The 12,127-nt window shown below is 45.9% G+C and overlaps 2 protein-coding genes across 2 annotated transcripts in view; both read right to left on the bottom strand.

The window, feature by feature from the left end:
* The window catches only part of LOC144326660 (uncharacterized), a 37,430-nt gene that overhangs the window by 18,433 nt on the left and 6,870 nt on the right, over positions 1-12,127 (bottom strand). The window lies entirely within an intron of this gene.
* Positions 762-8,127, bottom strand: LOC144326686 (vomeronasal type-2 receptor 26-like). The gene is made up of 5 exons (XM_077923437.1): positions 7,803-8,127; positions 6,793-7,599; positions 4,927-5,154; positions 4,361-4,487; positions 762-1,827 (listed from the first exon to the last, which is right to left on the bottom strand). The coding sequence occupies exons 1-5, from the start codon at positions 8,115-8,117 to the stop codon at positions 917-919; spliced, it is 2,388 nt and encodes a 795-aa protein (XP_077779563.1). The 5' UTR covers positions 8,118-8,127; the 3' UTR covers positions 762-916.

The following is a 12,127-nucleotide window of genomic DNA, read 5'->3' on the forward strand; positions in this document are numbered from 1 at the left end:
CCGTGATTCTCCAATAGAGTTTGTGGAAATTCCAGGCAGCTGTAAAAGTTCTAAACAGTTCTATAAAGTTTATAAAAGTGAAATCTTAGTCTGCTTCAACAGAAGTATAGTGTCCGGATCAAGGGACGTAATAGTCCCACTCTATTCTGCCTTGGTCAGACCACACCTGGAATACAGTGTCCAGTTCTGGGCACCATCTCGCCATTTCCCCCCCGCTTTCCCCCCCCTTTTTCAAAGCCGCTAAGCCGTTAATAGCCTTTTAACACCTTAGCCGCTAAGCCCGCTAAGCCGCTAATAGCGCTAAATCGCTAATAGCGCTAATCCGCTTAGCCGCTAATGGGGTTGCTTTGCAAGACGAAAAAAACGCTAGACGAAGAGAATCGCGGAACGGATTCTTTTCGTCTTGCGAGGCACCACTGTATAAAGGGAAGTCACAGTTCAGAGGCAGATTAGGATAAAAGTTGGGAAATCATGAGAGAGCCAGAGCAACATCTGTCTGACACATCATTAGAAACCATTCTAGACCCACCATGTCCCAGAACCCGGCAAGCCTTAAAAGTAGGAGAGCAAAGAGCTCAAAGACAGAGGGTACTTAGCAGCACCTGCAGAGGAGGTGATGATGAATGAGGAAGTGAGAGAGCCGGGGGCTGGAGATTCACTTGGAAAATAACAGGAGTGACAGTGGACATCCTTGTTCTGTTCCATGACTAATTACAAAATTTTGGTAATGTGAATTCCCTGTGATCTATATCTTCCAAAGTTTTAACAATTTTTCAGCCAGATCCAAATTTCATAACTACTTCCATTAAGTTGGTTGGTTCTACATGATCAAATGAGGGTAACGATTTTTTAAACTGAAACATCATTTTTCAAGAATCTCACTTCCCTTCCTTCTTGAAAAATAATATTTTAAGAATCAGATGCTGTTTTTAGTTTTTGCTGTCAGGTGCTCCTTCGTGTTCAGATCAGGTCTCAATAAAATAATGTAGCATTTGGGAATGAAGATGCAGCCCAGGAGCCCAGCACTGGAGGCCAAGATGGAAAAAACCTGCACGGCTACCATGTATTTCCCTTTGGTGCTCAGGTAGGTGGGCACAAAGGACACCCAAACACTGCAGAAGACCAGCATGCTGAAGGTGATCAGCTTGGCTTCATTGAAGGCCCCAGGCAGCTTCCTGGCTAGGAAAGCCACCGTGAAGCAGATGACCGCCAGGAAGCCCATGTAGCCAAGGGCACCATAGAACATGGCCACAGACCCTTCGTTGCATTGCAGGATGATCTCCCCAGGCTGGGAGTGCATGTCAGAGTCTGGGAATGGTGGCGAGATCCCCAGCCAGATCATGCAGATGACAACTTGGACACAGGAACAGGAAATGACAATGGAGTTGGCCAGACTCTTCCCCAGCCATCTCCTCACCCTGTTCCCTGGCTTGGTGGCCAGGAAGGCCAGAACCACAGTGATGGTTTTTGCCAACACAGAAGAAACAGCAACAGAGAAGATGATGCTGAAGGCTGTTTGTCGGAGAAGGCAGGTCCCTTTCCTTGGCCTCCCAATGAACAGGAAGGAGGACAAAAAGGAAAGCAGGAGGGAGACCAGGAGGATGTAGGAGAGGTCCCGGTTGTTGGCTTTGACTATGGGAGTTTCATTGTATTTCATAAAGATTCCTAAATTAAAGCTTGTGGCTAAGGACCCCAGTAGGGCAAGGGAAAGTAGGACAACCCCCAGAGATTCTTCATAGGCTAGGAAGGTGATATGCTTGAACACACATTGATCTCGGTTCTTGTTTGGATGCTGATTTTCTGGGCATTTTTTGCAATGGTCTGCATCTGCGAGAGAGAGTGAGAGAGAGTAAGTAATATTTAATATACTGGATTCAGCCAAGTCCTGAGCAGTATCTAGCCTCTTGGGAAAGATTCAGTTGTAGACCAAGTCAGTCTGAGATAGCCACAGATCACTACAGGTATTTAATTATGTTTTTCTGAACATTAGCTCTACCCTGAAGAAATTTGGAACAGATTCCAGGGCTGGAGATCCCCAGCTTGGCCTCTGGCAGGTTGGGCTGCTTGGAGCCTCCTATACCAGGGCCAAAAGGAGGACCAGGGGTCTGTGCAGAAGTCTAATATCTACCCTAGGTTCATAACAATCTCCCTCCTTAAGGACCCCGGGACAGTTAAGTCTAGTCAAAGACAACTATGGGGTGCAGCGTTCATCTTGCTTCAGGCCGAGGGAGCTGGTGTTTGTCCACAGACAGCTTTCTGGGTCATGTGGCCAGCATGACTAAACTGCTTCTGGTGCAAAGCGTCACCATGACGAATGCCAGAGCGCACGGAAACACCGTTTACCTTCCCACTGCAGTGACACCTATCCATCTACTTGCACTGGTGTGCTATTGAACTGCTAGGATGGAAGAAGCTGAGACAGAGAAACGGGACCTCAGCCCGGCGCGTGGTTTCAAACTGCTGACCTTCCGATCAGCAAGACCAAGAGGCTCCGTGGTTTAGACCTCCCTCCTTCACATTTGATTAAAGGTATTTTTTGGAGTAAGAATTACCGTATTTTTCGCTCTATAACACGCACCTGACCATAACACGCACGTAGTTTTTAGAGGAGGAAAACAAGAAAAAAATATTCTAAACGAAACAGTGGATGTATGATTTTTGTGGTTCATGCTGTGGCCCCAGACATGTGATCTGACGGTGAGTTTGGGGTAGCCCAATGCAAAAATCCTGAGGATCCATGTGGATCCATGCTTTGTAACCACGTTTTTGCGCCATTGCGGCCCCATGAAACAGTGGGTACGTGTGTTTTTTGGTGCAGGCTGTAGCCATGGATATGCTATGTGATCTGATGGTGAATTTGGGGTGACCCAGTGCAAAAATCCTGAGGATCCATGTGGATTCGTGCTTTGTAACCACGTTTTAAGTGGGGAGGGAAGGAAAAGCACTCAAGGGACAAGGAGCACGCATGGGGTGTGTGGAGAAGGATGCTGCTAATAATGCAGGAGAGGCTCCTCTCCGGCTTTGCTCCTTTAGAACAAGCAGGCTCTGCGTCTCTCCCTCCTCCCCGGCAAGGAAACCATGATAGTAACCACTCTGAGACAAATCAAGAAAAATTGCGACCAACACTCTCCCCCAACAAGCGCAGTGAGGTCAAAACACACACACGCAGAGAGAGAACTGGCCCTAAAGTCGCAGGGCACTAGAAGTCGCAGGGGCGCTGGGAGAGTGAACGGGAAGCAGGAGGAGGAGAAGGAGCCCTCACACAGAGACACACAGAGTGTCAATCCTAAAGTCGCAGGGGAAGCAGGAGGAGGAGAAGGAGCCCTCACACACACACACAGACACACAGAGTGTCAATCCTAAAGTCGCAGGGAGAGTGAACGGGAAGCAGGAGGAGGAGAAGGAGCCCTCACACACACACACACAGACACACAGAGTGTCAATCCTAAAGTCGCAGGGAGAGTGAACGGGAAGCAGGAGGAGGAGAAGGAGCCCTCTCTCTCACACACACACACAGACACACAGAGTGTCAATCCTAAAGTCGCAGGGAGAGTGAACGGGAAGCAGGAGGAGGAGAAGGAGCCCACACACACACACACACACACACACACACACAGAGTGTCAATCCTAAAGTCGCAGGAGAGCGCAGGGGCGCAGGTAGAGTGAACGAGAAGCAGGAGGAGGAGAATGATAGCTCAAGCACACACACACACACACACACACACACACACACACACACACACAGCCCCTACAGTGGCTAATCCAAAATTGGACAGCAAAAAACTGCAGGCAGGGACAGAGAGCACGGGGTTGTTTTAAAGCAGCCGACCCCGCTCTGCTTCTCTCCCTCCTCCTCGGCTCCGCTAGCTGACAGGAGCCGCTTACACCCGCTTTTGAGCCACGGACTGCTCACGACTGCAGCAGATTCCCCCGCCATCTGTAGGCATTCGCTCCATAACACGCACAGACATTTCCCCTTACTTTCTAGGAGGAAAAATCTGCGTGTTATGGAGCGAAATTTACGGTAGTAGTAGGGCTAAGGAGTGGAATGTGGCTGGGCAGGCATTTAGTGATTCACATGTTTATATCCTCCTTTCCCAATCAGCTTACTAAATATATATATAGATGATGATAGATAGATAGATAGATAGATAGATAAAAATGATGATGATACATTTTAGAACAATATCACAAACTATAATAATCAAAACAGATTGATGATGATGATGATTTGAACCACCCAGTTCTCTCCCATACATGAAGCATACCAGCCTGATCCTGCCCAGAATTGGTTTTGAGAGATTCCTGACGGAACCCTTCTCTCTTCCCCAAGGCCAGCCTTTCCCTTGGAGTCACCCACCTTCCTGAGTGGAGATGGTCCCTTCTGCACAGGGAAGACATTCATAACAGCAAAGAGGCTTCCCTTCCTGAATCCCCTTGACGGATCCAGGGCGACAGCTTTCCACACACCTGGAAGTAGGAAGGGTCTAGGCACAAAGACGAAGAGCGTCCATGAGAATTGTTCTTTGAGGCATAGTATGTTGTCATCTGCTGTAGCATCTAGGCTTGAAACTCAGCATTTCCCATCACTGTCCATTACATGAATTATTCATAATTTAATTCAGAAAAAAACAAAGGGCCTCAATTAAATAAAGTTCTGTATATGGGCCATGAGCTATTCACTACTAATAAAATACACGCAACAAGAGAAAAGCAAGGAACCCCCCTTTCCCCATTCACACAGTTTAGCAGGAAGCCTCCTTTGGCACCCAGCTGAGCAGAGGAGCTGTAGGAACTATCTTGAACAACAGCCCAGTGCTGGAGTTGACAGGCAAGTGAGGGCAGCAGCCCACAGAACAGGGAGCACTTATTAGAGCTCATGGAAAAGACAGCAAAATGACAGGCATGATTCCCACTCCCCGTCACCTGATTGAGCCACTTGGGCCACACAATGGCCTCCTGGTCGATGGAGCACTTCAGGTCTGGGGATCCCTGTCTGTCGATACTCCCAAACTTCACTCTGAGGACGGATTTATTGGGGAACACCACCCAGTTCACAATGTCCAAGTCGGCTGCCAGCTCCCCGTTCTCATCCAAATACACTCTGTCCATGGAAGAATTGTAGAACTGGGTGTTTCCTAGGAAAGGGTGGAGCTGGAACAGAAGCAAAGATGAGAGCATTTAGAATAAAGGGAAGCATAGGCCCCTGTTTTGCTAGCCCAGAAATGGAAAGTGAGCGAGGTCCCAGCTAAAGAGGATTGGCAGCTTAAGTGGACAGAATATGGAGAACTTCCAGATTTAACATACAGAATAAGAGAGCAAGAAGAACATACATTGAAAGAAGAATGGAAAGCATTTATTGAATATATGGAAAATAACTGTATACAGCTGAAAATAGTGGCAGCATTAAGATAAATTCAACCACATAAATAATGTTTAATGGATGTAAAAGTAGAAAACTGATTTGAATGGTTTTGCAAAATATACAGGGTGCAAAATATACAGGGTGTATAAGATGTAAAATGGACCATGGAAAGAGAAGAAGGGAAGTCATGGGATATTTTAGAGTTTGTAAAATGTTTATTTGGAATTGTTCAATTGAAAATTTAATTAAAATTATATAATAATAATAATAATAATAATAATAATAATAATGTTGGAAGCATACTGACAATCCACTTCCCCTTTGCTTAGGGCTGGTTGCAGACTCAAATAGTAATGGAGGGATCTTGCCACTTTTGGTTCATACTGTTTTCTCTCTCACACACAAACCCCAATCTTAAATTCAGTTCTCCACATCTCTGAAGCATTTTTAAAATAATAATAATAGAAACTCATCAGAATTCTTCAGCATTTCTGTGTCATTTTCTCCTAGTAAGCATGTTTTCTGAAGGATGCTGCCCTCTTGGATTCTTTCAGAAAGAGTGAATTAGGTTCGTTTTTCCTTTCATGGCAAACTGAATGAAATCTCCAATATGGGCTTCAGCAGGGAAAGGCAGGAGCTTGGTGGAGGGAGCAGAGAGCCAGAGCAGAGTCAAGCGGGTGTCAAAGGAATAGAGACTAGAGACAGCCTGGTCAATGTCATCTCCCCTGCCAAAAATAATTCCAACTTGCGGGGAAAGGAGAATTGGGCACATGATGGGAGCAGTTGCTCGGGGGGCTGTGCAATGAGGCAAGAATAAGAATAGCAAACAGAAATGAAAAATGTATATGCATTAAGGAAGGTTTAAAATGGAAAATGGGTAATGTGTTTTGCAAACTTTGGGTTTTTTCCATAGTAGTTTTCCCCCCTAAAGGGCTCTGGGCTCTTGCTGAGATTAAGATTAACTAACTGGTTGCTGTTCTCTGCTAGCTAACATGTGAGTGTTGTAACCTTAGATCATGTAATGAAGGTATTGGATTGCAATATCTCCTTTTTGAAGGGAGTTGCCTTTTTGTCTTTGGCTCCAAAACTCAATAGAGTCAATATGGAAAGGAAGCTCTCCTGAAGGTAAGAGAGAGAGAGAGAGAGAGAGAGAGAGAGAGAGAGAGAGAGAGAGAGAGAGAGAGAGAGGGAGAGAGATCCCGAGCCTGTGCTGGACAGAATGATGTTCTCATTCTGTTATAAATAGTTTGTGAGTAAAGAGTGAATAATATTTCTATGCGCCTGGACAATAATTCATTTCCAAAAGGAAATGAATGCTTCCAGTTCTTATGCTTCCAATCGTTTCAAACTGCACAATATTCAATATCTGCAACACTACAATCGATTGTCATGCTCAGTTGAGATGTCTATGAAGGGAAAGAAAATACCTGCCATGGCTGTAGCCTTTGAAGTCCCATTCTCTCAGTTCCCCTCTGCTTAGATCTAGATGAATATGCAGCATTTAAGGCACGAGCCATGGCTTGCACAGTGTTGTAGATCCTGTAGCTGTCTAGAGAGAGGATTCTTTCCAGATCATCTTGGGGAAGCCTCTCCAGTTTCTCTCTCTCTCTGCATCTTGTCCGGCCTTTCACTGAGAATGCATGCTTTAAATAGAAACAATTAAAAGCACCATCCCAAAACTTCTTAATACCAAAGAAAAAGGGTAGAAAATCACCGTATTTTGCCCCTTTACTTGTCTCAGTGAAGAAGGAAAATATACCATGGATGTGTTGGAAAGATATGTCATTATACATCAGCTCCAGGGCGACATCCCACAAAACTGTTGTGATGAAGATTTTCCCAACAATGGATTTCATCACTATGTCAAAAAACCGTTGTATAATGAGTAGTCCATCTAAGAAAAAATTCATTTCCCCGTAGTAAACAAATACATGCACTTGCCTCCACTTGCGGAATGGAAGACGAGGCATGTGTACTCCATTTGTATTCAGCCGTTGGATGCTTTGTGAGATGACAACACAGACACCGCTCTTGATGAGCACGGGTGTCAAGCTCTTCAGGAACCTCTCTCCATTGTCGGTGTCTGGTGCAAGGAGGCCAATCAAGGTCCATCGGAAGTGCTGGAGCAGCTTGACAATCCCTGGGTACAGGGCTTCTTCTTTGGGGACCATCCGGTAGAAAAAAGGGAAATGCCTCTTATCATTCAGAACATGAGAGACAAAAGCATAAGTGACCTGGGAAGAGAAGGAAGATTTGGATCTGGTTTGATTTCAGATCAAAGCCTATATATTTCTAAGCCCAACTTGAGATTGGGAAGGTTTTAGGAAGGTCTATTGCAAGGACCCTTTGGTGGGAACAATGATAGGGATAAACAGGAGGGTAGTTGAAAATAAAACAGCCGATATCATAATGCTATTATACCTCTCTCCATTCCTACCTGTGGGATTTTATAGATGCCCAACACGTTTGAAATCTGGATGGAGTTTTGAGAGTTGGACCCTTCAAGAACAGCCAGTAAGTTAGTCTGTTTACCACAGCTGTAGTTTGGAATGTTCAGCTGCCCAATTGACAGCATGTCTAGCAAAGCATCATAGGTCACCCTTCCATCAAAAAAGTTCTCATGGATGTTGTAGCCCAGGGTGATGTTGGGTAACAGCTTTTGATTCAGGTTGATCACTTGAATGGCATACAAGAAGGAGAGGAGCTGCCAGTACTTTGTGGGTCCTTTCCTGGGGGGAGAAATTATATACATGCCAGCACTGTCCAAGTGATATTTCTGTTCTACCTCTAATATTCAGCTCTACCTCTCTTTCAAATCAGAACCAGTGAAGGCAGTGAAGTTCCTGTGTGAGTGTCTGGAGGCAGATGGAGGTTGGATGGCGGCTAACAGATTGAGGCTGAATCCTGACAAGACAGAAGTACTGTTTTGGGGGGACAGGAGGCAGGCAGGTGTGGAGGACTCCCTGGTCCTGAATGGGGTAACTGTGTCCCTGGAGGACCAGGTGTGCAGCCTGGGAGTCATTTTGGACTCACAGATGTCCGTGAAGGCGCAGGTCAATTCTGTGTCCAGGGCAGCTGTCTACCAGCTCCACCTGGTATGCAGGCTGAGACCCTACCTGCCCACAGACTGTCTCGCCAGAGTGGTGCACGCTCTAGTTATCTCTCACTTGGATTACTGCAATGCGCTCTATGTGGGACTACCTTTAAAGGTGACCCAGAAACTACAACTAATCTAGAATGCGGCAGCTAGACTGGTGACTGGGAGCGGCCGCTGAGACCACATAACACCAATCTTGAAAGATCTACATTGGTTCTCAGTACGTTTACAAGCTTTTGGAATGGGACACTAAAGAGGACCAGGTAAATTGCGTTATGATAAAATGGGCGAAGGATGTGGGACTCAATATATTCAAAGTGTTGGTGCTGACGTTTAAGCCCTAAACTGCCTCGGTACAGTATACTTGAAAGAGCGTCTCCACCCCCATCTGAAGAAGTGTGCATGCACACGAAAGCTCATACCAAGAACTAACTTAGTTGGTCTTTAAGGTGCTACTGCAAGGAATTTTTTTTGTTTCCACCCCCATCGTTCAGCCTGGACACTGAAGTCCAGCGCTGAGGGCCTTCTGGCGGTTCCCTCACTCCAAGAAGCCAAGTTAAAGGGAACCAGGCAGAGGGCCTTCTTGGTAGTGGCACCTGCCCTGTGGAACACCCTCCCACCAGATGCCAAAGAGAAGAACAACTTCTAGACTTTTAGAAGACATCTGAAGGCAGCCCTGTTTAGAGAAGCTTTTAATGTTTAACACACCGCTGTAGCTTAATATTTTATTTTAATAATATTTTAATATTTAATATCCATCCCCACAAAACGTCTTACCAATAAAAGCTGGTGGAAGGACATTTTCTAAAGATATGAGGATAAAACACAGCGTTTGTGGCAGAGAGGACCCCACTGATGAGGTGGTCTCCTGGCCTGAAATAATTAGGTGAATCTATCTCATCCCTTTCCAAAGACAAGAGGCATTTTGTCTTCAGTTTCCCACAGTCCCCATAAGGCAGTAGAAGCAGTAGAATGAGGACCATCTTTTTTCCTCACAGGAACGAGCACCTCCTTTATGACTGCTACCTTACAAAGAATTAGAAGTCTTTTGTTGTGGTCCTTGCAAGATGCAGTAACTTTCTTCTTACTAACAGAGCCCTACAGAGGGGTCACATGTGAAGTGGAGAGAAGTCAAGCCAACTTCATTCTGGTACAGTTATCATCTGTCCTAAATCTTAGCCCCCCCAAGTTTTGGGTGGCTCAGGAAGCATATATCTGCCAGACCTTTCTGCCTCAGATCCATAACATCACGCTTAGTGGACTCAAATGTGATCTTTGGAAGCAAAAAAAACAACACACACTATCATTTTGATAATTATATGGAGATGTAGTACCACCTCTGCAAGTTCCTAAACGCTTTATGCAGCTCCACCTGCAACTGCAGGGCTGAAGAAAAACATGTTTGCGAAAACTCCAAGATCTGCCTCCAAACTGTGAGATGCAAATGCCAAATATTGGTGGAAAATACCAAGATTAAGAGTTAGAAGTTACCTGAACTATTGTATGTGAGCCCTGGCATAATCCCACCCCCCCCCCCCCGCACTGATGCTAACACAGGATAGGGCTATTCTGATGAATTTGAGAGGTGAACAAGGACGGAAATTTCATGTAAAGACTGAGGCGATTCAGCAGATTTTTTTGTAGGTTTCTTGTTTTGTTTTTGTTCTTGTTTATATTATATACTTTTTGGTCTTATCCTGTATTTTTATGCTGTGAACCACCCTAAGATCATCGGGTGAAGGGCGGTGTAGAAATTTAATAAAGAAACAGACAAACAACACTTGGACTTCCAAAAAAGCTTCCAACAATGTGGCTTCTGGGTAAGCTTAGTAGTCATGGAATAAGAGAGGAGGTCCTCTGGTGGATCAGGAATGGAAGTTGCAGGAAGCAGAAAATAGGTTTAAGTGGATAGTCCTTCAAATGGGGGTGGTGGTGCCAGATGTTCTTGACCAAAAGCTCGCAAGGACAATCTGGCCACATCATTTGGCACCAACTAGAGATTCTGCACCAGACCCCAGGGCAGCCCCAGAAAGAGTGCATTGCAGTAGTCCAGCTCCAAGTTTTCCAATGCTCCAGTGGTCAGGCTATTCCTGTTCACAAACAGCCATAGAAGACATGTGGGTCTCTAGTGACAAAGGTGTATCCAAGAGTACCCCTAAACTATGCACTTGCTCCTTTATAAGTGGGAATCATCCAAAGAGCCTACAAATTGTGTGTCAAGCTCCTGTGTTCCTGTCACTCCCTAAGTGATGAAAAACCAGACAAGACAACAGCATAACATTGGGTCCAAATGAGCCACAACTCTATTGATTACAGATGTGAATGGTTTGGCATCGGCATTGCGTATAGCCACTTATTCCACCCCAGTCCACCTGCTGGGGGTGATTCTAAGGGTAATCCACACCCGCCCCCCATGACCTACATCAAGTAGGGGTAACCACCGAGGGGTCCCTGTTGGAGGAGTGCTATGGCCCTAGCCCCCACCTGGGCATCCGGACAGAAGCAACTCCTCACAGATCCCTTTAACAGGATACCCTTAACCAAGAAGGGGCGGACAGAGGCTGTAACCTCCCCTCCAGCCAAGACTAAGGCTTACCCAGTGCCTAACATCACAAAGTTGTGAGAATTGCTATGAGGAAGGAAAAAATCAAATGGCCAGGGCCAAGTTGACAAATGGAAAAATTCCTGCCAGTTGTTAGATTTCTGTTTGTGCCACTGTGCAGATTTTGGAGTCACAAGACTGTTTACATTCCAGACTGTTGGAAGTTTCACGGGAGACGAATGTTGTTATTACTGGTTTCCTGTTTCTTTGTTCCAGTTGGTTCTCTGCCTTCACAGAGAGCAGATGAATATTCTTTTCTGTCCTACGTAGATAGAAATAAAACGTAGGAATGTAGCTCATATATTTCTCGTCCTTCTGCTGATGTTTGTATACTCTGCGGAATGAGAACATTCTTAGAGCCTCATCAAAGTCTTAGGTTGTTAATCACCGTTGGAGATGAGGAAGAACGTCCGAGGAGGAGTAGCTCGGTATTGCAGAGTTCCGACACCAGGCCCCAAATATGGCGGCTGACAATGTTCATAGGAAGGTCTTAGTATGAAAATAAGACATATGAAAAAGGGGGCGGAGGGTGGGAGATCCAACGACAAAGTGGGGAGGAGGCCTGGGCAGGCCCCAAGTTATCCCCCCAGGGAGCGGGGCCAAGCAATGCCTATCGGCTGCTTGGGCCCACCCCCTTCGGAATGCCTGCACCTAAGCCTGACACAATTGGTCAATCCGCAGCCAGGCAGCAACCCTCCCCAGCAGGGCACCAAATTGCGGGTGTGGACTTGGTTGGCCACAATACCGCCTGACCATTAAAGGTAAGTGGACTTTCCAGGATTTGAACAGTTTATTGGACTTTACTGAGTCCACTGCTGCATCCAGACACTGGTCACAAGCCTTCAGAGACTCTCCTTTTATGAAGAAGGAGAGCTGTGTGTTAATGTAAAGGTGTAAAGACCCCTGGATGCTTCAGTCTCGTCAAATGCGACTATGGGGAGTGGCGCTCATCTCACTATCAGGCCGAGGGATCAGGTGTTTATCCACAGGCAACTTTCCGGGTAATGTGGCCAACAAGACTAAAACGCTTCTGGAGCAGTGGGACACTGTGATGGAAGCCAGA

The sequence above is a fragment of the Podarcis muralis genome, chromosome 2, assembly GCF_964188315.1.
Source record: "Podarcis muralis chromosome 2, rPodMur119.hap1.1, whole genome shotgun sequence".
Classification (NCBI taxonomy): Eukaryota; Metazoa; Chordata; class Lepidosauria; order Squamata; family Lacertidae; genus Podarcis; species Podarcis muralis.

Bases quoted from the DNA above. Each gene is read 5' to 3' on its own strand.
- LOC144326686 (XM_077923437.1), bottom strand. From the start codon at position 8,117: ATGTATATAATTTCTCCCCCCAGGAAAGGACCCACAAAGTACTGGCAG. The intron at 5,155-6,792 runs GTATTTTCTTTC...CTTCTGTTCCAG, and splicing joins AAAGGCTACAGCCATGGCAG to CTCCACCCTTTCCTAGGAAA. The intron at 4,488-4,926 runs GTGACGGGGAGT...CTTTGTGCCTAG, and splicing joins GGCCCAAGTGGCTCAATCAG to ACCCTTCCTACTTCCAGGTG.